The sequence below is a fragment of the Prunus dulcis genome, chromosome 5 (genome assembly GCF_902201215.1).
Source record: "Prunus dulcis chromosome 5, ALMONDv2, whole genome shotgun sequence".
Taxonomy (NCBI): Eukaryota; Viridiplantae; Streptophyta; class Magnoliopsida; order Rosales; family Rosaceae; genus Prunus; species Prunus dulcis.
In genome coordinates, this window is record NC_047654.1 from 17,453,907 (window position 1) to 17,481,736 (window position 27,830).

A 27,830-nucleotide genomic window follows, 5' to 3' on the forward strand; every position below is an offset into this window, starting at 1 on the left:
AAGTCAATAATGTCCTTGCTAGCTATGATACTCTAGTAGGGTAGAAACGACATTACCCATTTTCAGGGCCTGCCACGCTCACACGTACATGTGCTCGAGTAAAATTGATATTCAGATATCAAAATAGGTATTGTCATTGTGGAAATAATTAAAAAAAAATATTATGCATATTTTTCTTCAAACTAAAACTTGTTTCTATTGTATCACACAATCACTAAACAATTGAACAAAATACATGTCGTCTTCTTCAAACAGAAATAGTTACAACTTACAGCAGAGAAATTTCCTCTGCGTTGTGGTGGTGACACAATGAAGGAAAAATGAATGAACGAGCCTATTATGTTAGCTTCTAACTGAAATAACTTATATATCTTCGAATATGGACTGTTACTGAGCACCCTTTCTTCTAAATTGGGGGAAAGGAGGCAGAACACAAAGTTACACCTGTTTGTTTGTTTGTTTGTTTTTCTACTACAGATCAGAGAATCAGGCACGAAGAGCTTCAACCTTTTGGGACAAACCATCGACTGCCTCGTCGTTGACCTCAGCAATAGCTTCCTCCTGTGGAAACACATAAAGTAAAAGAAAAAGAAATCAGATTATTTCCAAAGGAAAAAGGGGATATCCAACAACTAATCCTGCCATGACCAAGAGGCATAAGGATCAAATAGCATGCCACTTCATTTGTCACATTTTATTTTTGAGAGAATTAGTGTCCCTTTTCTAACTGTCATGGATATCTATCACCAAATTATGTGCAAGATTGCTTGTCATGATCAAACAAGAGGAAATGAGGTACAAATGATGCTAATTACCTCCGAATCTTTTTTCGGTCTTACACCTATACATTTCGAAGCACTAATGCTGGCACTCTTCAACAGGCTACGAGCGTTGTAGTTTGTCTTGCTAGGTCCATTTTGTCCATCTGCATTTACAGAGCCATCAGGCTGCTGCGACCCTGGAGGACTCTCAAGAGTTGAGGCAACAGAAGCAGCAGTCCTTTCCACATCATTGTTTTGGCCAGAATTCTCATCCTTGGGTGCACAAACCCGCTCTCTGAGGAATAAGATGACACCGTGATTAAGATGAACTAATAAACATCACACGGTCAACTCAGGCTTTGCTAGCAGCCCACAATCTAGACCAGCTTGTTACATAAATAAAGAAAATGAGATAAAAAGATCTGGTATGCTAAAGAGGATGGGAGGGGTGTGTGGGTGGATGGATGGATGGACTGTTGTGTATAAGGTACAAGTTAGAAGCAATTTGATCTGCTACTTCACTACATTCCTAGATGCTTATCCAAAACACACCTGGGCAATGAGGCATGCTGCCTTTGGAGTGGTGGAGTACCCCTTTCACCTTTACCATAGTGCTCCTCAAGATGTGCAAACTGCCGCTTGAATCGATCAACCCCACTAAAATTACATAAAGAGATGAAACTAGGTTAATAACTCCAAGCACCAAAAATTTCAAACTCAAGACTTATCTGTATGCTAAATAAACACAAGATGGTTTTTGTTTTTGTTTTTGGTTTCGGTCCAATGGCTGGAACACATAACAGGGAGTGGCCGTCCCCTTTCCAATAAACCCCTCCACGTGCATTGAGGTTCAACTGATTGAATAGTCAGCAAAATCATTAATTATTTCAGAAAACCAATAGCCTCCTCACCTAGGATACATAAAGCTAGTTTGATCTCCACCTCGGAGATACTCCTGCAGCATCTGCGGATGATACTCTAAAATCTGTTTGAACCCAAGATTTGTTATAGCATTAGTGAAGAGGAAAAAACCACAATGCTAGAAAGTAACAGGTTTTGAAAACCAAACTCATACCTCCCTATAGATTAACTCTCTAACATCATCTTTTGTCAATTTCCTTCGCTCAAACTCAAATTCAAGTTTTGAAATGGGTTGAGTGGATGGCTCACGGTCAACATTTGCCAAACCATGAAAGTACGGATCAGCTAATGCCTGCAAGCATAAGTATTAGGGATTTAGGAAGTACAGTGGTCCCAAGCAATTTTGAAGGATGCAGTGTGGTATCCAACTATGTTGGTGGTATGTATTAAAACTACTTAGCCTTACCTCTTCAGCTGTCGGACGATCTTTCGGGTCAAATGCAAGCAGTTGTTCTACTAGGCGAAGAGCCAAGGGATCTGCATTAGGGAACTTATGTGTGAAAGGAACTGGTTGCTTTTTCCGCATGCTACTCAAGTACCTTCTTGCTTTTTCATTCCGAATCTACCACGTTCATGAGAAAATATATTATTTGAAGGGATAAAGAGTACTAGAATGGTGCCTGTAAGCAAGCTTAACATAAAAGATAAAACTAAGCATTTGGCGGTTACATGTAACAATATAGAAAATGGTTTACTACAAGAATTGTAAGAGCGAAGAAAATTGAGAAGTTTTGTGGCAGCCTGCTAAGAGCATTTTTATGACAGAACTGCAGTTATTAGAATAAAATAACTAACCCTTGCAATGGATTCTGTAGAAGGTGTGCCAAGCAAATCAGTCATGAGATCCAATTGGTGCACCACATTTTTCCCAGGAAACAACGGTTTTCCAGTGAGTATTTCAGCAAATATGCATCCTATGCTCCAAATATCGATTGCAGGAGTGTACTGCCAAAATATTGGTCATAGAAATTAGAAAACCTCCAATAGAGTAGCAATAAACAACCATAACAACTTATAACATTCAGATAAAGACAGTGAAAGCCCATAATGAAGAATTAACAACAATTTCTCTAAAGGGCTTAGAATCCACATAATTCTTTATCTGAGCACATGGCTGCTAACCTGCTCAATGTAACTCTTTTAGCATAAACCAAAACAATAGGCTGAATTAGCAGTGCCAGAATATGTGGCTTTTCAAGACCACAGGTCAAAATAAAATCATCTATTATTATGCATATACCATTAGCTATCTCAGTAAAATGCAAAACAAAACAAAAAATGCATAATACAATATAAGATCTTTAAAATGTAACCGTAGCTTACTTTTGAGAAAAACGAACCGCATAGCTCAGGAGCACGATACCATCGAGTTGCAACATAGTCCTTCATAAAAGTAAAAAATCTTAGTGCACAAGTAGTGTTGTTTATAGCCCCAGTATTTGCAACTTAAAATAACTTTGGTTCAAAAAATAAAGCAAATTAGCGACTTTTGATTAACAACCATACAAAGTAAAGATTTTAGGAGTTGTGCGGTGACATGCCATGATTTGCATGACAGAACAACTTACTGTCCAAAAAATAGCTGATGGGGCATCATTGAAAGATACGCGAGCAAGCCCAAAGTCACATATCTTTAATTTGCAGTCAGCATTAGCAAGAATGTTTTTTGGCTTTAAATCTCGATGAAATACATTTGCTGCAAGAAGTGCAGAGAAAAAATTAATTATCATTACAACTGCAAAGGCCAAAAGAATTACTGAAAAAGACCAACCTGTATGAATATACTTTAGGCCACGAAGCAGCTGGTACAAGAAAAACTGATAATGCTCAGGAGTAAGATCATCATTTGCCTTAATAACTTGGTGAAGGTCAGATTCCATCAACTCAAAAACAACATAGATATCTCTGAACTCTCGTCGTGAAGGAGGAAGCATTATGTGCTTTATTTCAACAATGTCGGGATGACGAAGCAAGCGAAGGAGCTTTATTTCTCTCAGGATCCTTGTAGCATCGGACACATGCTCAAAAACATCATTAATTTTCTTGATTGCAACCTTTTCTCCAGTGTGGGTGTCAATTGCAGAACCCACAACACCATAACTTCCTTTCCCAATGACTTCCTGAACTTGGTAGCGACTTGCCTCTCCATATTCTGTGAAAAACTCTGTTTCTAGATTGCCCTGCATAAAGATCAACAACCATTAGTTGTAAACAAATGTAGGAGAATATNTTACCAACAAACATAGGGAGTAACTTTTTATTTGTTTGATTCATTATTGAACAATAAAAGCAAATAATATGATTGAATGTCCTTCAATAATTAGATCCAGAAGATGGTTTAAAGAACACCAGTGCATTTTTGGTTAACAAAAAAAATATCTTCAGCAATGAACCTTACAGGAGCAAGGTAAAAATAGGTTTAATTGGGAAAAATCCAAGTATTCTCAGCTCCTGCATCATGAATTTATAAACTTTGAAGGTTTAAAAACTTCTCCCACGCCATTAACGGTTGGAATTCAGTTTTGATTGGTGCATTTTCCCTAACCAACCGACGCCTAGGAAAACAAACCACATTCGACCAAGAAAAGCAAAGCAGGAATCAAACAGAGCAGCAAGGAAAAACAAATCAGATCAATGCCCATATAATGAAATCGAAAAAGAAAACTCGGAACTGTAAAACAGAAGAAACCCAGATCCTGAAATAAGACCTTCTTTTGTGAATCCATTGGGGGAGCTCTGAAGTTGGCCCGCTTGGGAACTGAGATGAGCTTCAATCCAGATATATCAAAGTCGTCCTCAACCTCAAACTGAAGCTGGTACTCTTGGCCTTGCTTTTGTTCCCGTTGGTGAGAAGTGGACGATTGGGCGCTTAAATCGGAGACAGAGACGTGGGCATCATTATGATCATTGACAAAGTTGTTTCTGCTATAATTACTATTACTGGGTTGCTTTGAATTATTATTTGGATTAGTATTAATAGTTGTAGAAGTGGAAGTGGAAGAAGAGCGACGTTGAAACCAGCGACGAACACCCTCCACCAGAGTAGCTCCACTCCCCATATACTCTGCCCCTTTTAGCCTTTGATGATTCACAGCCACACAATTGCAGCATTGCCCGCTCTCTCTCTCTCACTCGCTATTTTCTCTCTGGGTTTGCCATCTGCCACTCTCTTTTTCTCGGGTTTTCTTTCGGGTTCAATGGTCGATCCTGTGCCTGAGAGAGAGAGAGAGAGAGACAGGGTGAGTTTGATGAGATGGGCAGATTTGTGGACTTTGTAAGGAAGGGTAATTTAACAAGTTTGCATTTTGGGAGATGGGCTTTCGTTGTGGATATCATATAAATGCAATAATACGTCTTACTTCCTCAGGACATGGTCTATATGTCTTTTTTCTTTTTTTTCTTTTTTTTGGGGATATTTTTTATTGAGATGGGCGATAATATGTTAAACTTACATACACTACTCTGATGTTAGGACTCGAACCCATAACCTTGCATGGAATAGCAATTACTCCAAACCAATACAAATCTATGTCAATTTTTGATTCATTACAACAAATCTTGGGTCGTACTCAACATATTAAGCTTGCTTTTTATTTTTATTTTTGGTAAATCACTAATCAATCTTCATGCTTCACACTTATAACTTATTATTGAGTGTGTTAACGGGGTCTAATCCAGTGAAAAATGGCATTTACTTGCAGATTAGAGGTTTCAGGTTCGAATTCTCACGACATCATAGTTGTGTGTGTGTAAGAAATCCCCCTCTCTTGTAGTTTAGTTTAGACTATCGCTTGCTTGTGCTAAAAAATAACTTATTATTGAGTGTATAATATGAAGATAAATGTAAAGGGTGTGATTGATTGAAACCAGTGGTCAAACGTTTCTATAATGGCTTAAAGACTCTTACAATGCAATACATGATCCATTCAACAAATTCAAAGGTATTATTATTGATCAAGTGGGACAACTGGATTGCCAGCAGTTTATACGCTGTGTATTGAGAAGAGATGTTTGACTGTTGCCAACTAAATTTCCCTGATTTGGAATTGTCAATAAGCAGAGGGGGGAAAAGGAAGAATCCTTCTATTCTAACTCTGCCTTTCTTTCCATTTTCCACTTACTTTGAGGGTTTTTTTCGCTCCAACAACGTGTATATCCACGTTGGGGGCGATGCCTTGTCAACATTATCGGTAAAGAGTAGTTGCCAAATTGCCAAGATGACAAGATGTATCAACATTATAGGTAAAGGTAAAGGTAAAGGGTAATAATTTTTCAAAAAGAATAATAATAATCGTTATAGGTTTTCTAAGCATTTATTTTGGAAAAATGGTAAGTTAAGTAATCATGCTTTATCTATTGGGGTGCATGTCAAGTGTCACATGCCTACTTTTCCTTTGCATTAGGTCCTTCCAATTCTCAAAAACTGCCCAATGGATGATTGTCACTTATTAATTTCTTGGGAGGCCTTCCTCTCCTCTTCTTGGGGTTTCCATCCTCCTCCACACTTACCTTGTTAATTCCTTACTTTTTCCTTTGCTCACACAAAGACAATGATTCTCTCTTAGTCATGTTTTCCTTGTTTCCTCGTTTCGGTTTTGGTGGCCTTCCTCGCCGCCCCCGACCCCGAGCATGCTTTGATGGATCCAAATCTTCATGTGCTAATAACAATGGTTTAGGAAGCTGACAATCACCAGTGCTAGGAGAAGTAACCAACTCGCCTCTCTCAAGGAGCTTGCCAAGATGGTGAGAGAGAAGGCTCTCATGAGCCCAAGCCAGATCATGGAACTCTGACTTAATATAGGCGGATATAGCAGCTTTGTTTGCACCACCTTCCTCATAATTCAGTGAGTTAATGGCTTTAAATATCGTCTGCGATTTATTACAGAGTGTGTGTATAAATAAAAAATATATATATATAGAGATGAAATGAAACAAAAAGAGAGGGACTATTATTTATACATTAATAAATGTGGGTATCTTTATCTTACCTGTGAGTAAGGTGGGTGATCTGGGGTGTGCAATTGCATGTATGTATTTCGAAGGCAGGCGTGGATCTTGTTAATTTCGTTTTCGTCCATGGACAGTGGGTGCGTTTGTTTGGATGAAGCTAGTTCAACAATCTTCTTGAGTTGAGGGGTGTTGCTGTTGCATCCCCCCCTTTTCCTGTCCCATATCAACGCCATTTGTCCTCCTCTCCTCTCTCCTTCCCTTGAGCTAGCTCTCTATAGATATAGAATAGAATCATGCATTCGGAAGATAAATGTGTAATTAGGGGCCCACTTGAAAGGACTTCATAAGTTCTGAATTCCCACCCCACCCCGCAGAAAAAGTATTCTCAAAATGTCTGCTGACTGACTCTGCTGCGTTTAGCATAATTTGTAAATGAATGAACCACTTGTTGGGAGGCTGTAGCATTTGCCGAAACTTTCATTAGGTGCTAAAGTTTTGGATTAAAAGCTAATGATTGCAAGAAATTCATTCTTTATGTTTTCATTAATGGGTTTCGCTTGACTTGGAGAAGACCTAATTAACATTTCTTAATATCATATGTGTAATCAAAGCACCAGCCAGTATCGGGCAGTTGATATAAAAAATGTGTCTAGTATCAATTTACCCATTAATTACCCCTTACGCACCTTGAAGAAGTAGTAATAAACTCCCTTTAAAAGCTTCTGTGTTTTTTAAGAAAGGAAGTTGTTAAGTTCACCCATGAGATAAGCCAATCCAGTGGGCAATAAATCAAGCGTTTTATTGCTTAACAATAAGTCAATAAGCCTAGATAGGATTGGCGTAATTGTTAATTTGTTGTTAGTAGTAAATGTAGGTTGCTAGCATGTGTTATACGGAGAAGTGTTACTATATCTTAATAGGATTTGACTTCTTAAATTAAGAAATGCACAACGCCAACACCACAATATAGTTCAAATGGTCCAAATATAATACAATGATAGACGCCAAATAGAGGTTGCTCCTTATTCAACAAAACATACTTCATTTTCAGTTTACTCAATCTATCAACTTAACTTCTTCAATTATGATCTAAATGAGATCCAAACCTATTTTGAACAATGACTTTATGAAATGTTCTGAAATTATATACAAGTTTTGTTTGTCAACTTTTATAATTAAAATACCTTTCACTGGCTAGTTACATTTCCTTCCCAACGAGGCTATGAGCACACATAGGAAACACAAAAAAGTAAAGCTTTATGCTTGAAAGATACAACTTACAAGTAGTACAAGGAAAAAAGAAGGAAAGGATTCAATTCACAAAACACCGGGGGGGTTAAGGATAAGATCATAAGAGCCCTTTATAGAAATGTGCTTAAATGATAAGGACTCAGCTGCAAAAGCAATGACTTATCTAGATATTTATGAATAAAGAAGAAATAATATGAAAAAGGAAAAAGACAGAGAAGGTCCGCGTCACATAACGAAGCACGAATACATGAATCATTCTCGACGGTCCGATTAAACTACCCACCCTCTCACACGCTCCCGATCCCATCAACCATCATCATCATCTCCTCTCCTCCCCTCTCCTCCCCTCTCCTCCCCTCTCCAAAACAAAATTCACTTATCCCTTACCCTTCTCAAGGCTCAAGACCCAAGCGACCCAAGTCCAACCCCAAATCTACCCCTTTAAAAATTTCATCTCTCTCTCCCTCTCTAAATCTATGGACCCACCCCCACCTCCATATCCAACTCCACATCCTTATCCACCGCCCATCGCCACCACTGCAACCGCCATCGTCTCCGCCGCCCCAGCCATCACTCCCCTCGCCACTGAAGATCAAAATAACATCGCCACCACCCATGTAGCTGCTAACCCCACTCCTCCTCCAAACCCTACTTCCAATCACCCTCCTTATACTGAGGTAATTAACTAAATACACAACTCATCTACCATTTCAGCAAAGCTCTAACCTTTATCTTCTTTTTGTTTTGATTTCCTTTTTCTTTTTATTTTTTTGGGTGCAGATGATATATGCAGCCATAGCAGCGCTCAAGGAAAAGGACGGGTCTAGCAAGAGGGCTATAGCTAAGTACATAGAGCGAGCCTACTCGGGCCTCCCAACCACTCACTCAGCCTTGTTGACCCACCATCTCAAGCGCTTGAAGAGCAATGGTCTCCTCGTTATGGTCAAGAAGTCTTACAAGCTTCCCAGATCTGATGCTTCCCTTCCGCCTCCTAATGCGTCAGCTGCTGCTGCCGCTGCCACCACAGCTCTTCCGTCTGCTGGGCCCTCAAGAGGCCGTGGCCGCCCTCCCAAAACCAAGCCCATCCTTGACCAGCCCAGTTTACAAGAACCCATTTCTCAGCAGCCTACTTTCCAACAATCCATACCCATTCTCCAGCAGCCCAATTTACAACAACCCATTCACATTCTCCAGCAGCCCAATTTACAACAATCCATTCCCATTCCCCAGCAGCCCAGCTTACAAGAACCTGTTCCCGTTCCCCAGCAGCCCACTATACAGCAACACCCCCATTTTCAGGCCTTCCCCGAGCCCACCATACAGCAAAATTCGCAGCCCATGCTTGTTGCTCTTGGACTGGTTGACGAGCCAGCAGCGTCGGTGAAAAGGCGCCCAGGTCGTCCACGTAAGGTTGTGGGTGTTGGGATCGGACAAGCTGGTGGTGGCCCTGTGTCCGCCAAGAGGGGCCGGGGTCGCCCGCCAGGGTCGAGGTTGCCGAAGAAGAGGCCAGGGCGTCCCCCGAAGCCAAAGTCTGTATCCGCTGTTGTGGGCCCCAACGGCCTCGTGAAGAGGGGCCGGGGACGCCCCTCCAAAGCTGAGCCCAAGAGCGTCTTCTTCCCGTACGCTACCAATGTCCCTATAATGGGAGCATTTGAGCAGAACAACGTGCCCAATGTGGTCGGGCCACAACAATCGCTACCAAGGCCCAGAGGCCGGCCCAAGAAGAAGGATGCGGTTGCTGCTGTTCGTGTTGGTGGCTTGGTGCCCGGGAAGCGGGGCCGACCGCCTGGGCTGCCTGGGATGGAACGGCCGAAGAGAAGTACTGGAAGGCCAGTGGGCAGGCCCAAGAAGGTAATTCTGTTCTCTGAATATCCTAGTAAACAAACCTTGTGTAGTTGTAAGTGTATTCTCTAGTGGAGGAAAATATTGTTTTGAGAAACTAACTAACTAGATATTAAGCTTGCATTACAACTAAGTAAACCTACTGATGTATGGCAAAAGCGAAAGGATAATCATAGAATGATTTGTTTTCTAGAGGTTAGGTGCCACTGGCTAGTGGATTTGTACTTTGTAATTTAATAAGAAAATGAATTGCAGAATTATTTAATTCGAAAGATATTAAGGCAGTATTTAGTTTCTGAAATGAACATAAGAATTGGATGAAAATAAACATATTAACAAAATGCGGAGAGAGTTAAAGGGTAAAATAGAAAGAATTGAAAATTGGCAAGGAAGACGATCCATAAGAATTATCAATGCTTATGTAAAAGTTTAATCTGATTTTGAACTTAATTGTTTTAGTGAAATTTCCCTGAATCAAGTCTGCATTCATTTTCAGTCCAAAAATACCTAATTATTTGTATTGTTTTTAGGAAAGACAAAATTACGAGACTTTTCTTCATTCATGTCTTATGTGTAGTAATATTATTATCCTCCCGCTGCTTTACTTACTTGGAATTTGTTGCCATTTTTGCCATTTTCTCTTCTATTTCGGTAAAAAGAATGCATTAGTGACAACAACTGAAGCACCTGACTCACAAGCGGTTGCCAATGGAGAGTTTAAGAGGAAACTTGAATACTTTGTAAGTTGAATAATTTTCAAATAAGTTTTTCATTGAATATGACTGCATTTCCCGCTTTTGACTCTGCTAGAATCTTTATTCTGTTTCTATGTCATTTGCAGCAATTTAAAGTGGGGCAAGCTGTTGGTGCAATAAAACCTTATTTAAATAATGAAAGCGAAGTTAGTGCCATTGCCGCAATCCAAGAATTAGAAGGGCTTGCAGCCATGGACATTAGTGCCCCATTTACTTTTGAAGCTCCGCAGCCGCCAGTGCTCCAAAGTTGAGAAATCCTTGCTCATGTACCTGTTAGAGAGGATAAGGAGCACATAAGAGGTAAAGGGTCTGTAAAGCGAATAGGAGGTTAGTGTAACTAACTGTCTCAATTGGTAGAGATGATGACCTTGTCCATTAAGTTAAGTTTGTTGTTTGTGCAATTTTAGTATGACCCATGACTCGTTTGTCCTTTCAACTTTGTGATTTCAATTTAATTTGAGAATATTTGATCATATCTTTGATTTACTCATTTACATAAATACAAGATATAGCAGTCTGAGTGGACTGTCTTCATGGTTACACAGGTATAATTACACCTTGGAGTTTTAATTTGAATTATATTTAGGTGTAAGGAATTTTTGTAGACATGTCACCTGAACTTATACCTCATTTTCAATTTGTCACATTAAAGAAAAATGTAAGAGAAATGTTACCTTAATTTTTCAAAATCCATGATTTGTCATCTGACTTTTAACACCATCCAATTTTCCATCCATTTTAAGGTATTTTAGTCTTTTCCATTTTCAAGGGTATTTTAAAAATGGAAAAATCATTATAAAAAAAAATTTATACATGGTCACAGAGAGAGAGAGAGAGGGGGGGGGGTTCCTGTGCGATGTGTTTTGGGGGCGGATGGGGTTGGGCTAAGGGAGAAACGGAGAGAGAGGTCTCTCTTTTCTCTATTTTTTTTCCTTGAAAATGGAAAGACTAAAATACCCTTAAAAATGGATGGAAAATTGGATGGTATTGAAGTCAAATGACAAATCATGGATTTTGAAAAATTAAGGTGACATTTCTCTTAAATTTTTCTTTAAGGTGACATTGAAATTGAGGTATGAGTTTAGGTGACATTTCGACAATTATCCCTTTGGAGTAATGATAATGAAATTATTTATAAGCAGAATTTGCAGCACACACTAATTTTGCATGCAGTGATGTACAAGTTGACTTAGATACGAGAGAGACAGAGATCAAAATAAATGGAGTAAAGAAAAATATATTAAATTTTGATACCTGCCTGTGTGCTACAATTTGTTAACTCTGTAATTAAATGAAAGGATTGCACCAAGAGGATGTCAAATAAGAGAAACCAAAGAAGATGGAGTGTGGTCCCCTTGGAGGCTGACTATTGGTCAGCCCTTGAAACTAGGGAAATTTTTATTTGCTTTTGGTAGTAGGTATGAAGAAGTTTACATTGGTTTTCAAATGATTGTTCTAGTTCTAATTATAACGGTGGAGAGTGATGATGCAAACTGGATTGGTTTTACTTTGGTTTAAGGCGAGCAAGCAAGCCAATGGTTTTTGGTTTTTCAATATGATTCCTCTGAATTTTGACTTGTCTGGCCTGAATGTATAATATATCACTGACTTTGAAGCCAATCTCATTGAATTGAAGCATGCCAGAAGTGATGAAAATTTGTTTGGCATAGCATGAGCCTTTCCTTTATAAGCAGGCATATGCCAATTCAGCTAACTAGGTTTAGGATGGATCATCTGGCAGTTTGGAAAAACACAGATGCCATCATCATGAATCATGATGGTCCATTTGTTCTGGGCTGTTGCAGGCGTCGTGTTGCAAACCTTAAAAATAGCCATAACCATGGCAATTGGCATGGGATTGGCTTCATCTTTACTTTCACTATAGACTAGAGCTTGAAATGGAGTTTGCTTCATGCACTTTGAGATACTTGGTTTGTTTGTATTGTATAGTATAATATTAGTAAACTAACATAAGCAAATTATTACCAATAGTGATTCGTGACACCACCAACCAACTCTTGCTTTTTCGTATATAATTCAGTTTGTATACATGTGAGTGAGTGGGAAGAAGATGGTGATAAAGCGTGTGTAAATTAGTTTCCCCATTAATTAAACTCAGATTAGGATATGTTTATGTGAAATCGAGCTAGAGAGAGAGAGAGATAAACTCTTCAGCAAATGGCAAAGGATGGACAAATCCGCCAAACCAGAAAACGCAAAAGCCTCGCCAAATACAACATATAATTCTCAGTGCATGCTGAAACGACGCATCGATTTGCCTCCCTGTAACCAAAAAATAAAGAAAAAGAGACGGATATAAATAGTGTATATCACCTCTCTAATAGGAATGTGCTCTATTGTATTTGTGGGTTTCGGTACATAATGTAATATACAAATGCGGTATGCCTACTATTGCTCATAAGGTAAATATATGACACCGATATATAAGACAACCAACACATATGTTAGCAGTCTTTTAGATGCAATCCCAGAGACTACCAAGACATATGTTAATTCCTTGGGCCTCATATTCTTGGAAAGGCAAATCTGGCTTCCTTTTTGAGGAATGGAATTTCCCCCCTGAGCTAATTGCTGTTGGGGTTGGTTTGTGTTGTTAGCTTGGGGTGTTTGTCTGTTTAGTTGGACTGTACCCTTTGTGTAGTATTTGTCTTTGGTTGGTCTGTTGACCTTGTGGAGGTATGTTCCCTCCTGTTGGTTAATAAATTCATTTAATCCGTCGAATCCAACATTATGAAATTAAAATTTTCATAATACAAAAAAGATTTGTCCTCCTTAATGGACTGGTAGAAACCCACCGCTTCCAACTTCCACCTCACCTCCACCGATACGAACATTTCTAGGCAACGCGCTTCCACGGTCCAATCAGACTCATGGAATTGGGAACTCCCACTTTCTTTACAATTGGATAACCCCATAAATAAGTAAGGAACGGCGACTGTTTTATTTATTTATTACAAATCTAGAGAAGAAGGATGACGACGACTCTTCAATTTAATGCTAACCATCACCAAATTTTTCCACGCGCCTTTCAACCTCTTTATTATTGGAGGATACGGCCTGTAAAGACGTCCCCAAGGTCCAAAATGATTTTGTTGACCCCAAAAAAATCCCAAATGGTTTTATTTTTAAAGAAAGAAAGCAACTACCAAACTTTTTTATAAAGCAATAATAATTTTACTTTTCGCATTAAAAGCTCAGGACAAGAAAAGCCGCCCATGATCCAGTCTTGAATCTCCATGCCCGCGATTTGGGACCTTGACGTTCTTCCAACTTTTATACATAATTCATAATTCATAAATAAAAAAATAAGGAATATATTTTTCTATTTCTGGGCGTATAAAACTATATAATTGACAATCTAATCGTCCCAGATCGAACCCGAGGTTAATCATATTATATTGTGCACGTGCTGCAGCCGTGTAGGCGGTTTTGATTACGTAATTTGCAGCCGTGTAGGCGGTTTTGATTACGTAATTTTTTTCACAAGATTTATAGTTTTAACTAAACGTGACAATTTTATTATTATTATGACGTGTAAATATATAGCAGTTGAGAGAAAATAATCTCTACATTATAATATGCCAAACGCAAAACAAAAAACACACAAACGTGCTTATAGGGTTTATATCTTAGTGCCTAAGTTTCCTCATTTCCATCGGTGTTTTGGGTGTTTAGCCATAGTCTACAACTACAACGGGTCAAACCAACATTCTAAGTAAGAATAAAGGGAAAAGAAATTGGGTTCAAATTATTTCGAAAAAATAAAAAATTCCAGAAAGGAGGCTCTGTTACTGTTGCTGTTGGTTGATTTATGAGGAAGGGGATTGCTGGAACTGTGCGTGCATGCATGGGACCATGTGGTCCATATCGACCCCTCAAGCTAATAACTTTGCTTGATTTGACGTTTGAACACAATAAAACCATGAAAAATTAGGGTTTAATAAGTAGTTCTGATCTGAATCTGATACGAAATGGGATTTTAATTTAAATTATATAAAATGAAGTTTAAAAAAAAAAGAAAATATAAAGTTGATGTGTGTTTTCATGAATTTTGAGAGGTGGAGAAGCAGCTGCGCATGATGATTGATCCCTGGTAAATAGGGCATTTGGAATAAGACAAAAGCAAAAAGGTTTATCTATATCTACAGACTACATGATCCCTGACCCTGAGCCTGACCTGAGCAACAACTTTTCTCTTCGTCATCATCTCCTCTCCTCTCCTCCTTCCTAAAGGCAAAGCTAATGTGGATAAAAAAGAGAGTGACATATAAAACGCAAATTGGCGCTGCTGTAAAGTAAAGGTATATGCATCGATCAGAGCTTGAGAAAATAATAGGCTCCCTCCAGCTAATCATTTTTTATAAGCCATAAGAAACCTTGGAAAAGCTACTCTCTCTCTCTCTCTCTCTCTGTTTTTCGATCAAAATGACAATGACTTAATGCATATATATATATATAGAGAGAGGGAGAGAGAAGTTAGATTTGATTTGATGTATATATCCAGAAACAGAGATGTTATGCATGTCCATTAGTATCATTGGTCAACAATCAAAACTTGATTTCCTGGATTAATTAACGCTGGACTCAGTCGCAGACTGCGATCCGTTTTCACTCATTCTACTTTGACCAAAATTGAATCCTTCCATCTTTGTACGGCGCCTCTCGTAAAAGTTACGCTATAAATGTCGATCATGAGTGGCATCCCATGTACGCTTCACAAGTCAAGGCCACCTCCAGCTGTTGATCAAATAATATTCAATATAATAGTGGATTTGTTAAACTAAATTTGAGGAATATGCACGAAATTATAAGAGGGAGTATAAATTTTGGAATTTTTTATTATTAATTTTATAGAAATTTTAGAATTGCATTCATAATTCAGCCAAAAAAATACTAGTCACAAAGGCCATTACAATAACAGAGCGGTCTAACATCAAAATTAAGACAATCTGGTGTGCATCTACTAACAATCACGCTGGATCGAAGAAACTATGGCATAAGCATTCCAACTAAGATTGCAAACTTAGAATAATCAAAAAGAGATAAAGCTTGAAAAAACCAATTCATAACAATACAAATAAAACTCTCACGAAGGAAAGAGATGAAAAGCTCTTACAAAAGAGAGGTGAAAAGCTCTCACAAAAGGAGATGTGAAAACTACACAGAGAATCCAAACAGTTTGTGTGACTTATTTTGAAAATAAAGAAACTGAAAAAAGGATGGTGGTGGAGATTCGAGGCCGAAACGCATATGGAGATCCAACACAAAGACGTAGCCGCCTGTGATTGTTGGAGGAAAATCATAACAAAATAAAGGTAAATAGAGAAAACCTTTTGTCTCTGAAAATGAAAACAGCTCTAGGAGGGTTTTTGGGAGATAGGAGATTAGGGTCCCACATCGAAAACTTGACTAAATAAAATAAAATATGTAATGAATGGTTTCATTACTAATATTATCGAGGCATTTTGTATAAAACCTCACATCTGCTAAACATGTGGTTAAGTTATGGGTGGTGATTTTCTCACTTCCATTTTATCCATCTACACTCCCTCTTGTTTTTTTTTTTAAAAAAAATTACTTTATACAAGATAAATGGGAATGTAAGTAAACAAAAGATAAGTGAAAACATACAATTTTTTTTAAAAATGGAGTGTAAATGGATAAAAAAGGAGTGGGAAAATCAGTATCCAAGTATTATGAGGTTTTGAACCTTTTTCCACAAGTCTAAAGGAAGTTGATTTTTCCACTACTCGTTAAAAGGGGGAACATTTCAGCTACCATCCCATTCGTGACGGTTATATTGTTTTTTTCTTTAAAAACCCATCCATTTGGTTTTCAACTAAACTGATTATGTTTGTCCTATTTTAGTTCAGTGATGCTTCAATCATCAATCGAATCGCCTATAAGCACAAAGAAGCACTAAAGTATACTATGCATTAGCCTAGTAGCCTCATTCCTCTGGGGTTGTGGTCATTGTGGCAACTAGGTGTGGGTACGGTACGGTATGGTACGGTATTGAGCTCGTATCGCTAAACCCTAAACGTACCGTACCGTGCCAAATCGATATTGGTACGGTACTAGTACCATTTTGGTACCAAAATGACACAACTAAAAAAATGAACCAATTCAATATTCAACATATTCATTCACCAAAATAAAGTTATGCCTAAGTTACAAATTCAAAGATTCAACATATTCAATATCCAAATCCTAATCAACATATTCAATATCCAAATCAACCAAATCAATATTTATCCATCAACAGATTCATCAAATCCAAATTGTTAAAACTCATGCCTTATGGCTTACAAACCAAAACAGTTAAAATTATGCCTTATGGCTTACAAAAATACAAATAGAATCCAAACATAAATGACAAAAATATTATATTTCAATACTATTCGGTACGATATGGTATTGACCAGTACGAAAATCTTGATACCACTACCATACCATACTCTATTGGTACGGTACAGAATATCTCCCCATACAAAATAGAACGGTATAAAATCGGTATGATACGGTTCGATTTCAATATTTCGGTTTAAGATGCCCACCTCTAATGAAAACACAAATAAATAATTCCTCTCTCCCTAAATACACCAACTTTTATTTTCCTATGGCCCGCAAATACAATACAATGCCTCTCTCCAACAAAGATGAGGGTGTTGAAGAATTATTGTGAACAAAAGAGAAAAGAGAATAAAATAAAACAAAAGTAATAATATTGTCAAACATTAAACAGATACAGTTGAGAAAATATAAAAAAAAGAAAGTAAAAACCACCAAAGAGAAACACAAAAGATTAAACGACCCCTTATTGAACGTTATGGGAAATTGTAAATGCGGCAGCCATCAACAAAAGCCGGCTACAAGCAATGGATTTTATACCTAATCTGCAGTTAGGAGTTGGGACTTGGGAGAGTGAATTTTTATTTTATTTTCTCACTTTCCAGTTGAAGTGGGTTTTGTCGTTTAGCTAGAAAAGCAACGTTAATCATAACGGACAAGACCTTTATTTTGCTTGGAATAGCAAATACTTGTCTGAAATAGCAATACTTGTCCAATTTGTTCTGTTCATTCTATATTCCATTTTCTCTACAGTCCCTTAACTTTATCACATCTTTCCAACTCTTGCCACCACCCTTTGGATTTTGCATTTTGGGGACTTCCAAACAGAAAGACTGAATGAGAGACCAAGTTTTTTAATACGAAAACCCAATATATATATATATATACACACACACACATAGATATGGAAGAGAGAGAGAGAGAGAGTGAACCAGTAAATAAGCAGCTGGCTGTGAACTTGTGTTTCCCACCAATTTAACCTTTTTTATGGGACTGAAAATCCTTCAAAAACTTATTTTTCTTTCCTCTCAACTCAAGTGGGTCATTCTTTTCGAGGTCCTACTCTCCCACTTGCTGGTCTTTGCTGTCTCTGCCTCTGTTACCTGCCCCCTTTTTTTTATTTTTTTATTTCAAACTCTACCAATACCCTTCTCTATTTTCTATGCTTTTCCTTATTTTTTTTGTTTATGAATACAGAGTAAGATCCATTTCTCTCAGTTGGGGATTCTATTTTCTGGAAATTATGCTGCTTGAAGGTAACATGGATCAAAGTTTCGATATTTGATACAGTTGTGTTGTGTTTGCTAGTTTTGGTATTTGTTTGTGGCTTGAAATACAGTAGTGGGGTTTTTGGCTATGTGGGAAGCAGGGTGGCCTGGTTTAATCTAAGCATCTGGGATTGTTGATATTGGTAAAGCTTTACTGGGTATTGCTTGGGATGGTGGTTTATGGCTTTTGGATGTGATGGGTTGGTTGCGGGTCACTTGTGGGGTTTTTACTCTGTAAAGGGGCTGTTAAGTGTTGAGCAAAAAGGGTTTTTTGGATTACTTTGAACTTGTTTCCTTTGTGGTGGTGATAGAGTGCTTCAGATTTCATGCTTGGTCCAAGACAATGGAGATGCTTGTGGCCAGATTTTTATTGCTTTCGCATTCGATATTGTAACTTATGAAATAATATGAAGAACCTTCTTAAGAAACTGCATATCATGTCCAATCAATCAGAAGATGCTCAAGGGTCTGCTTCATCAAGGGGCAATAAGTCTACTGATAAGTCGTCGCCCCCTGAAACTGAAAGGCTTTTGCACTCAAGGTCCCATCATAACTCTGAGCACAAAACCTTTTCGGGGCTATCGGGTTGGTTGAATTCAGTTTCTAATAGACATAGCCCCAGTCCCCCATCATCTTCAAATGTCGCTAGGGCGGCAGAGAGAATGGAGCCACCTGATGCAGCTAGTAGGAGTGGTTTAGACGTTGTTTCAGATACAGCTAGGCGCGATTCGGGGTCTAGTACCTCAAGGGATGCTGACATAGCGGAAGAGTATCAGATTCAACTGGCTTTGGAGTTGAGTGCTCGGGAGGATCCAGAAGCAGTTCAGATTGAGGCTGTTAAGCAGATTAGCTTGGGCTCTTGCGCTCCTGATAATACCCCAGCTGAAGTTATTGCCTACCGTTATTGGGTAAGTTTCTCTTCATCCGCTAATCTGACTGAAGTTTGGTTGACTTATTGTTGTTACGTCTATTGTTTGCAATCTCCACGTACAATCAATCTAAAGTGAATAATTGATCAACGTCCGTTCATTTTAATCCATATTTGAAATTTATCTGGTCTAGTCAACTTTCTTCTTGTGGCATGTTAATGATGTGGCTGCCTGAAACTATACGGTTCCATAGATTTAAACTTTCTTTTTCAGTTTTTCGTTCTCTTAAAATTTTTACATGATGAACGTGCGTTTTAGATGATAGGGATTCTAATTACTAGGATTTGGTTACCTTCACTGCCAAAAGAGTTAAGAATTTTTTTATGGAAAGGTTTCGGTGTCACCATCATTGCTTCTTGTCCTTGATTTTCTCTCTTCATTACCTGCAATAAAGAGAAACCAGACGACTGTTATCAATAGTTTAAACAATTTTGTTGATAGTCTCATCATCAAAAGTGCTGTGTTCATCTACATCTATCACTGCTAAATTTTGAGAAGGAATGTATAGATTCCTAGCTTTTCGAGGAACATCCAAAACTAGAGTATTCGTGTCCTGTCTGCCCATTGACTTGGTTATACTTAAAACTGAACCTGTCAATCTAAAAGCTCATGTATGTGTTCTATAAAAAAAATTGTCTGTTTAAGATCGAGCTCTATTTCGTATATATGGTCTCTCTAACTCTAACTGCATGTGGTGAGACAAGAACTGTGTTACAGAGGTGATGTCTGTCTTGCAATTTCACATTGGACTTTCAGTCCCAACTTCTATACTTGAGAAAAGAAGTTGGATACTTAAAATAATACTCCGTAAAATATTGAAATGTCGTTGAACTCTTTCTGTCTAATGATTGATCACATATTGTTAAGAAAAGAATTGTGCCTCCATTGCGACTGGAATGCAACTAGCTAGAATGCATGCTTTCTGAATGTAGCTTTTTTTTTTTCCCCCGCACTTGTAGATATATCAGAAACATTAGTCAAGGTAGTTCTGAAACGTGTATCATGCATTATTTTTACTAGGGCACATGTGACAGAATAGATGGGGCAAATCAGAAGAATTTTCTGTGTGTGAATATTTCCCTGATATTCTAAGATATAACATCTTAAACATATGGGAGCAATGATGTATGGCAGTGTTCTTAAATTTAATTCTGTTTCTGCAGTTTTGTAATATTTTATTCCTCTCTAACCTGTCTCATATCGTAGATTTATCCATTCTTCACAGAATTACAATGCTCTTAGCTATGATGACAAGATCTTGGATGGTTTCTATGATCTGTATGGGATATTGACAGAGTCAACCTCAGAGAGAATGCCTTCTCTTGTTGATCTGCAAGGAACACCTGTTTCAGATAGTGTCACCTGGGAAGCTGTTTTAGTCAACAGAGCTGCTGATGCGAACTTGTTGAAACTTGAACAGATGGCCCTAGAAATGGCTGTAAAGTCAAGTTCAGATCCTCTGGTTTTTGTAAACAAAAATCTGGTGCGCAAACTTGCTCTTTTAGTTGCTGACTACATGGGTGGACCAGTTGCGGATCCTGACAACATGTTGAGAGCATGGCAAAGTCTTAGTTACAATTTGAAAGCTACCATTGGTAGCATGGTTTTGCCACTTGGTTCTCTGACAATTGGATTGGCCCGTCATCGTGCATTGTTGTTCAAGGTACTTGCTCTCTGTTTTATTCATATTGAAAACCAATTTTTTTTCCCTAATGAGGCATGATAATATGTATATATATTAAAATAGGTCCTAATCAAGGCCCTAATTTTTGTATTTTTCTAATCACATTATTATTTTTACCAACCTTCACAGCCCATACATTAATAAAAAGCTTGAAGGAATATAAAAATAGAACACTATTTCTGAATTTTGATATTGAATTATATTTCAAAATCTAAATCTTATAAGTTTAAAAGAATTTTAACAGCGTTACCTTTTTTCTTTTGCTTTTTGAACACGATTATCTAGAGTGGCATGTATGCTCTGTTCCTGGATATACTCTATCTGTTTGCCTCCCTGTTTTCAGTTTCATGGTCTTCCATTACTGGTTTGTTCGTCACTAATCCGATTTTCTATTTAACCAACAAGGCTTTGGCTGATAGTGTGAGCATCCCATGCCGGTTGGTGAAAGGACAACAATACACGGGCTCCAATGATGTGGCGATGAACTTTGTAAAGATTGATGATGGAAGGTAACTTATGTTACAAGTTTATTACTTTTGATGTAGACTCTGTGTGTTATATTATTGTTTTCTAAACCGCATAATAGGATTACTTATGCATTTTTGGATTTTTTTTAGTTGACAATTGTTGCTGAAAATGTTCTCAGGCCATTAATATGTGTATCTTTGAGATTTTCTCATTTGAAGTTGCAGAATCTTAACTTGTTTATGAAGGTATGTACAATGTGAATTTCAGGGAGTATATTGTTGATCTGATGGCAGACCCCGGCACACTTATTCCATCTGATGCAGCTGGATCACATATAGAATATGACGAATCTTACTTTTCTGCCAGTCCTTTGTCTAGAGACATTGATTCCTCTCATGTTGCTTCTTCCAGTAGTGGAGTTGGGAGTTCGTTTGAAGAACATTCAGACTTTGGAACATTAGACAAGAAATCCAGGTTAAGAAATTTTGCTTCTTCAGCAAGGGATTCTGAAGAGAGAGAAGAACCAGATTCTCGTGCAAATCTACCCAGACCAACTGAACGTGGGGAAGAATCCAAGATACCTTCAGATGAATTTAGATATCCCTCTAATTCTGAGAAGGCGCTGGTGCAGGAACTTCCAGGAAGGCCAAATTATCCTTTTGCGCATGCAAGATCCCCTTCATGGACTGAAGGTGTTAGCTTTCCTGCTGCTCGAAGAATGAAGGTTAAGGATGTTTCTCAATACATGATTGTTGCTGCCAAAGAGAATCCGCATCTAGCTCAAAAACTTCATGACGTGTTACTTGAAAGTGGTGTTGTTGCTCCCCCAAACTTGTTTAGGGAAATATATCCAGAGCAGTTAGATGTGTCAACAGTTGAGACCAAGCCCCGGCCAGAAGATATGGGTGAAAATAAAGAGAGGTTTGAAACACAAAAAATTAAAGGTCAAGATGATAAAAGTCCAGCTCACTTTTTGCCTCCTCTGCCTCAGCACAGGGTGCATTTTAAAGCTAGTCCTTCATGTCAACTAGAGCATCTTAAGCCCGTGGAAGGTTTAGGGGTCAACCTTCCACTTGATACCGGGGAAGTAACTGGCCAGTCTGAAGTATCTCCATCTAAGTATACAAAAAATGTCCCTGTTGCTGCAGCCGCAGCCGCAGCAGCAGCTGTTGTGGCATCTTCAATGGTAGTTGCTGCAGCAAAGTCAAGCACTGACTCAAATCTGGAACTTCCTGTGGCAGCTGCTGCAACTGCTACTGCTGCAGCTGTGGTTGCAACAACTGCAGCTGTCAGTAAGCAGTATGACCAGGGCATAAGAAGTGATGGAGATGCAGAAGGTTCTGGTTATGAACCACGGGGCAGTGGTGACCGTCATGATGCTTTTGGAGTTAATTTGGAAGGCGAGAGAACATCAGATCGATCGGCAGGTAATGACAGTACAAAATCTGACATTACAATTGATGATGTCGCAGATTGCGAGATTCCATGGGAGGATATCACCTTGGGTGAGCGTATTGGACTTGGTACTGACCTCTGCATTTTGCTATAAAATCATGTACTTCTCATATATAAACAAGACTAACTCTTAATGGTTCCGATAATCCACTTCTAATTTCAAGTGTAAATGCACTGTTTAAACTGCAGGATCATATGGGGAGGTCTATCATGGAGACTGGCATGGGACTGTAAGTTTTCAGACGCTATTTCTGAAAGATAACCTTGTTTATGAAGACAGCATGCCCTGTCTGCATGCACTTTGAGCTTATTTTCATTAATTGGTTTTACAGGAGGTTGCTGTAAAGAGGTTTCTAGACCAAGACTTTTTGGGCGAATCACTTGATGAATTCAGAAGTGAGGTACAAGCCGTGGACTTCACCCGTTTCCTGAAATTTTTTGGTGTTCTCTGATTTTATGTCATCTATGCATATTATCTCCTTAAAAAGCAAAACCTTCATAATTCTTACTGGGTGAAGCCGTGGCCAAGAATTCATGTCATCCTTGGCATGCGTTCATCTAGTGATTTGTTTTCCTTTTGGAAAAATACCAAGCCTGATTAACCATCATGTGCCAGATTTAAGATCCATTGTTCCAGAAGTTTGTATAATTATAAAATATCACAGTTATCACTTTAGGTCTTTGAGATTGGTTTGGTTAAATTCATTGAAGTTGTTTTCTCTTTTATGTTGAGTCCTTCATTCAGGAGGCAACAAGAAGTGGAGATTATTATTAGTACGTGATAGGCTTTACAGAAATCTATCACATTGTTTAATGTGCTTTCCAGAATCTTTCTTTTTCTCTTTTGATGATTTAATAATTATGATCTCCGGGATGAGAAATCTAATATTGTTGGCACCTTGAAATTGGCCATATCTGTCAGAAATTTTGATAGGGAAAGTTGAAGAGTAGATAGTTCAGTTATTCTCTTTCCCACTCCCTCCTCCCCCGCCCCCTCCCTCTGCCCCCTCCTCCAAAATACATGCCTAATGCAGTTCCCCTCTTGATTTAACTTTTGATTATTTACGCTATACTTTTTGCTTATGAGAGATTTATATATTGAGCTCAATCTTTTATTCTATTTTTAATTTGAAGGTCCGGATAATGAAAAGACTCAGGCATCCCAATGTTGTTCTCTTCATGGGTGCAATAACTCGTGCTCCAAATCTTTCCATTGTTACAGAATTTCTTCCAAGGTATGTTGGCACTTTCTATTTCCTTTTATAATAAAGTCCAACATTCTTTTATGGAATTCAACTTTTTTTTATAGATGTTTATTTTGATATTTATCTATATTTTTACGTATAATAAGAAACTGCACTGTGTTGAGTTTGATTAATCATGTCAAATGGAAAAGTGATGTATAAGTAATGTTTTGCAGAGGTAGTTTATATAGGTTAATACACCGGCCTAACAATCAATTAGATGAGCGAAGACGCTTGAGGATGGCTCTTGATGCTGTAATATTTTCTCATTCTTACCTTGAATTCCAGTACAAGTCAACAATCGTGTGCTGTAATTGATAACTTCATCTAGCATATTTTTTGTGTTTTCAATGATAAAACTTCAGGCTCGGGGAATGAATTACTTGCATAACTGCACTCCAGTAATAGTACACCGTGATTTGAAGTCTCCAAATCTTCTTGTTGATAAGAACTGGGTTGTGAAGGTGGTTCCTTATCTCTTTTGTCAGATTATTTAACGTACTATTAGAGCCAATTTGGCATGATGTGAAATTTTCTGCCTGTTATTAGGTCTGCGATTTCGGATTATCAAGAATGAAGAACAGCACATTTCTTTCCTCGAGGTCCACTGCAGGGACGGTAAGCCGCAGTCAACAACTTGCTCTTTCTCACATGTGGCTGAAGCCATGAATTTGATTTCCTTATTTGTTTTGCATATCTCCTTCAGGCAGAATGGATGGCTCCAGAAGTGCTAAGAAATGAACCTTCCGATGAAAAGTATTCCTATATCGTCCCACCCACCTAATTTTATGTTTATATCATGCACAGGGTTGTTATGATAAATATAAATTTTGGTTTGATGTGCAGATGCGATGTCTATAGCTATGGGGTCATCTTATGGGAGCTCTCTACAATGCAACAGCCATGGGGGGGAATGAATCCAATGCAAGTTGTTGGTGCAGTTGGATTTCAACATCGCCGTCTTGATATTCCAGATGATATAGATCCTGCAATTGCAGATCTCATTAGAAAATGCTGGCAGACGTGAGTATATTTTTGGTTGGTCCATCCATACATAGTTCCTAATAAACTTAGTATGCCTGCTTAGTTGTTCAGGACAATAGATATTGAAACCTTGAACATAAAATGGTTTCAGTTGGCATGCCTTAGACTTGTTCTGTAGGTCTTAACAACTTATATTGCAAAAGTAGTTTACCTTCTCTAAATTTTCGTTTTCTTGTACACCAGTCCTCATTGCATGTATGTTTTCTTGGGTATCTTTCTATGCATAAAAGATATAAGATTTTGTCTGTTCCTTCCTTTTATATCTAAGGCAATAGATATGATGAAAATGATATATAATGTGCTGAGTCGTATTGAATTACATTCTGACAATGCGAATTCATTTGGCATTTTTTTCTTCGGTTTATTATGATAATTGCAGCCTTATCATTTGTAAATCGATTCAAATGTGTATTTAGGCAGATATGCAAACCTGACATTTGACGTAATTAACATTGCAGAGATCCAAAATTGAGACCCTCTTTTGCTGAGATCATGGCTACTCTGAAACCGTTGCAGAAGCCTGTAAGTAGTTCTCAAGTGCACAGACCTAGCAGTGGGCGTGAGAAGGTTCAGCCATCTTGAGTTGGAGAATCCCCAGCTGGCTAAAAGAGTAAATTTACCCCCACTGAATATTTGGCTCATTCGACAGCCAAAATATGGATGGATGCAAGTTGTACATTGATTGGAACAACTTTTGAGAAAGGATTGAAGATCATGACCTAACATATACTCCATTTTGAGATTTGCCATTTTCTTTTCTTCTTTTATGTTTTCCTCTTTATTTCTGTTTTCTCAACAGTGCGGCCATTCGCAAGGTTGTGCATTTGTTTGTAAAGAATTCATTGGAAATTGTTGTAATCAATGTTTTGATTTCCGGTGTCCATCCATCGGAAGAGCGTTTTGTTGCCTGAACTTAAGATAAAAAGCAGTAGTGTTAATGGCAAATGACTTTTTGGTGAATCAATTTTCCAGGTCATTCTCTACATTTCAAAGAGCTCCTCAATCCTGGATAATCTCCGTCGCTGTACATAAATGCCACAGAGGTAGCAACACAGTGGGCTTGCTTGTTTTTCATTTCGAACTGGTCCCAACTTAATAGAAACAGAAAAAAGGGCAACCCACCATTTATATTTTGCATCATATACAAGGATAAGGTAGGGACCAGCGGCTACTTATGTTTAACTTGGCAAATTTATCTAGATTTTATCATCGCTTGGCTATCCTAAACAAATGGCCACCTTCTCTGGTTCTTCCCCATTTCTCTCCCACTCCCTAACAAGACCAAGCCACTTTTCTTCTTCTTCTTCATCATCACAAACGCCTCCTCCTGTTCCTCCACAAAATCTGCCTTCACAACCACATTCTCCAACACCAATTCAGCAGCTCAGCACAGCTTCATCGGAGCAGCCGAAAACGCCAGTCTCAGTAAAAGCAGAGCAACAGAAAGCTGCATCTTCTAGCAGCACCACCAAGAGCACCAAGACCAAGGCTGACTCTACAGATTGGATAGCTTCCACGTTAACCAGGCGGTTTGGGATTGGAGCTGGCCTTGCCTGGGCTGCCTTTCTCACAGTGGGCGTGGTCTCTGAACAAATTAAGACCCGCCTTGAAGTCTCCCAACAAGAATCAAACACAAGGTTTCTAATAATCTCACTTGTTCTTCCTTCTTCTTCCTGTATACATACATATCTTATTATATCCAATTACAAAATTTGATATCCTGTGACAACTTTGTCTTTCTTTTGTTTTGCAGAAATGTTGAGAAAGAAGAAGAGGTGGTGCTACCTAATGGCATAAGGTACATTAATTTTCCCCATGAAGCATGAACTATATATATACAGAGAGAGAGAGAGAGAGAGAGAGAGAGACAGAGATAATTAATGGTGTTGTTTTATTTGGAGTGACACACACAGATACTACGAGTTAAGAGTTGGTGGGGGGCCTTCTCCAAGGGCAGGAGACTTGGTGGTGATCGAGCTCAAGGGGAAAGTGGAAGGCAGTGGACAAGTGTTTGTGGATACATTTGAGAGAGAGAAGAAGCCTTTGGCTCTGGTAGTTGGGTCCAGGCAGCCCTACAGCAAGGGAGTGTGTGAAGGGATAGAATATGTGCTCAGATCCATGAAGGCAGGGGGCAGAAGAAGAGTGCTTGTTCCTCCAAGCTTGGGCTTCGGTGAGAATGGTGCAGATTTAGGTCCTGGTCTGCAAATTCCTCCGTTTGCAACTCTAGAATACATTATTGAGGTCGATAGAGTCTCTATTGCACCCGCATGATCATATTCATATTCTTGTCTTTGTTAATTTTATATTATTTTGATTATCGAGATCGATGAAGAAATTTGTAATAGATTTTGTATTTTATGGAACACATGAATGTATTTGTATTTTCATTGAGAAAGAAGAGCAAAAGTTAGTCCAGTTTGTGAAGGCAGTGCACTTGTCCCTTTTTCGTAGATTAGATTAATGTAGAGTAGTTTACTATTGCTCTAACAACGTCTAAAAGTCTAATTAAATCAAATATTGTCCTTAACCCAAAAAGGATGAATAGGCAATTAGTTTGATATACGAAAACATGAGTAATTTTTGCATGTTTCGGTTATATCATGTGGTATACTCCAAAAGACGATCATGGGCCATTTCACAATATGAAGGATATAGAATGTCCTTTGGTAGGCTTCGAAGAAAAGCAAGGGTATTAATTTTTTTTTCGCAGTCACTCAAATTTAGCGATCTTGCAAATTTTTAATGTGTGTTTGGAGTGGTCATTCTTAGTAAATTTAGGTTTTAGTCACAAAATACTTTTATTTTTAAAAAAACAAAATTTTTTTTTTCAAAAAAGACAGAAAAATCATTCAATTTTCAAACCAAAAACATGCAAATGTAAGAGAT

At 38.3% G+C, this 27,830-nt stretch overlaps 5 protein-coding genes across 8 annotated transcripts; 3 read left to right on the forward strand and 2 right to left on the reverse strand.

Moving 5' to 3' along the window:
- Positions 1-148: 148 nt before the first annotated feature.
- LOC117629237 (mitogen-activated protein kinase 9) lies at positions 149-5,002 on the reverse strand. The gene is made up of 11 exons (XM_034361765.1): positions 4,391-5,002; positions 3,454-3,862; positions 3,251-3,378; positions 3,006-3,065; positions 2,478-2,627; positions 2,089-2,244; positions 1,837-1,974; positions 1,673-1,746; positions 1,314-1,418; positions 816-1,056; positions 149-561 (listed from the first exon to the last, which is right to left on the reverse strand). Exons 1-11 carry the CDS (start codon positions 4,739-4,741, stop codon positions 487-489), a joined length of 1,887 nt encoding a protein of 628 aa, XP_034217656.1. The 5' UTR covers positions 4,742-5,002; the 3' UTR covers positions 149-486.
- A 948-nt stretch (positions 5,003-5,950) lies between these two features.
- LOC117629238 (HMG-Y-related protein A-like) lies at positions 5,951-7,015 on the reverse strand. The gene is made up of 2 exons (XM_034361766.1): positions 6,671-7,015; positions 5,951-6,551 (listed from the first exon to the last, which is right to left on the reverse strand). The coding sequence occupies exons 1-2, from the start codon at positions 6,863-6,865 to the stop codon at positions 6,204-6,206; spliced, it is 543 nt and encodes a 180-aa protein (XP_034217657.1). The 5' UTR covers positions 6,866-7,015; the 3' UTR covers positions 5,951-6,203.
- Positions 7,016-8,211: 1,196 nt separating this feature from the next.
- On the forward strand, positions 8,212-11,020 carry LOC117629239 (proline-rich protein 36). Its single transcript, XM_034361767.1, has 4 exons — positions 8,212-8,560; positions 8,664-9,734; positions 10,385-10,465; positions 10,567-11,020. The coding sequence occupies exons 1-4, from the start codon at positions 8,360-8,362 to the stop codon at positions 10,729-10,731; spliced, it is 1,518 nt and encodes a 505-aa protein (XP_034217658.1). The 5' UTR covers positions 8,212-8,359; the 3' UTR covers positions 10,732-11,020.
- Positions 11,021-17,766: 6,746 nt separating this feature from the next.
- On the forward strand, positions 17,767-27,333 carry LOC117629240 (probable serine/threonine-protein kinase SIS8). Of its 4 annotated transcripts, XR_004586040.1 has the most exons (15): positions 17,767-19,028; positions 20,275-20,712; positions 21,139-21,242; positions 21,469-22,724; positions 22,846-22,886; positions 22,989-23,057; positions 23,791-23,891; positions 24,077-24,155; positions 24,266-24,364; positions 24,450-24,518; positions 24,607-24,656; positions 24,747-24,923; positions 25,403-26,581; positions 26,698-26,742; positions 26,858-27,333. XR_004586040.1 is itself a non-coding variant. In XM_034361768.1 (14 exons), the coding sequence occupies exons 2-14, from the start codon at positions 18,528-18,530 to the stop codon at positions 25,524-25,526; spliced, it is 3,108 nt and encodes a 1,035-aa protein (XP_034217659.1). In that variant the 5' UTR covers positions 17,777-18,108; positions 18,222-18,527; the 3' UTR covers positions 25,527-25,825. The 4 variants fall into 4 exon arrangements, 2 of the variants coding, with proteins under 2 accessions (XP_034217659.1, XP_034217660.1); XM_034361768.1 differs by lacking the exons at positions 26,698-26,742; positions 26,858-27,333 and having other exon boundaries at positions 17,777-18,108; positions 18,222-19,028; positions 25,403-25,825; XM_034361769.1 differs by lacking the exons at positions 26,698-26,742; positions 26,858-27,333 and having other exon boundaries at positions 17,777-19,028; positions 21,469-22,706; positions 25,403-25,825.
- LOC117629242 (peptidyl-prolyl cis-trans isomerase FKBP17-2, chloroplastic) lies at positions 26,089-27,368 on the forward strand. Its single transcript, XM_034361770.1, has 3 exons — positions 26,089-26,581; positions 26,698-26,742; positions 26,858-27,368. Exons 1-3 carry the CDS (start codon positions 26,175-26,177, stop codon positions 27,213-27,215), a joined length of 810 nt encoding a protein of 269 aa, XP_034217661.1. The 5' UTR covers positions 26,089-26,174; the 3' UTR covers positions 27,216-27,368.
- The last annotated feature ends 462 nt before the right edge of the window (positions 27,369-27,830 follow it).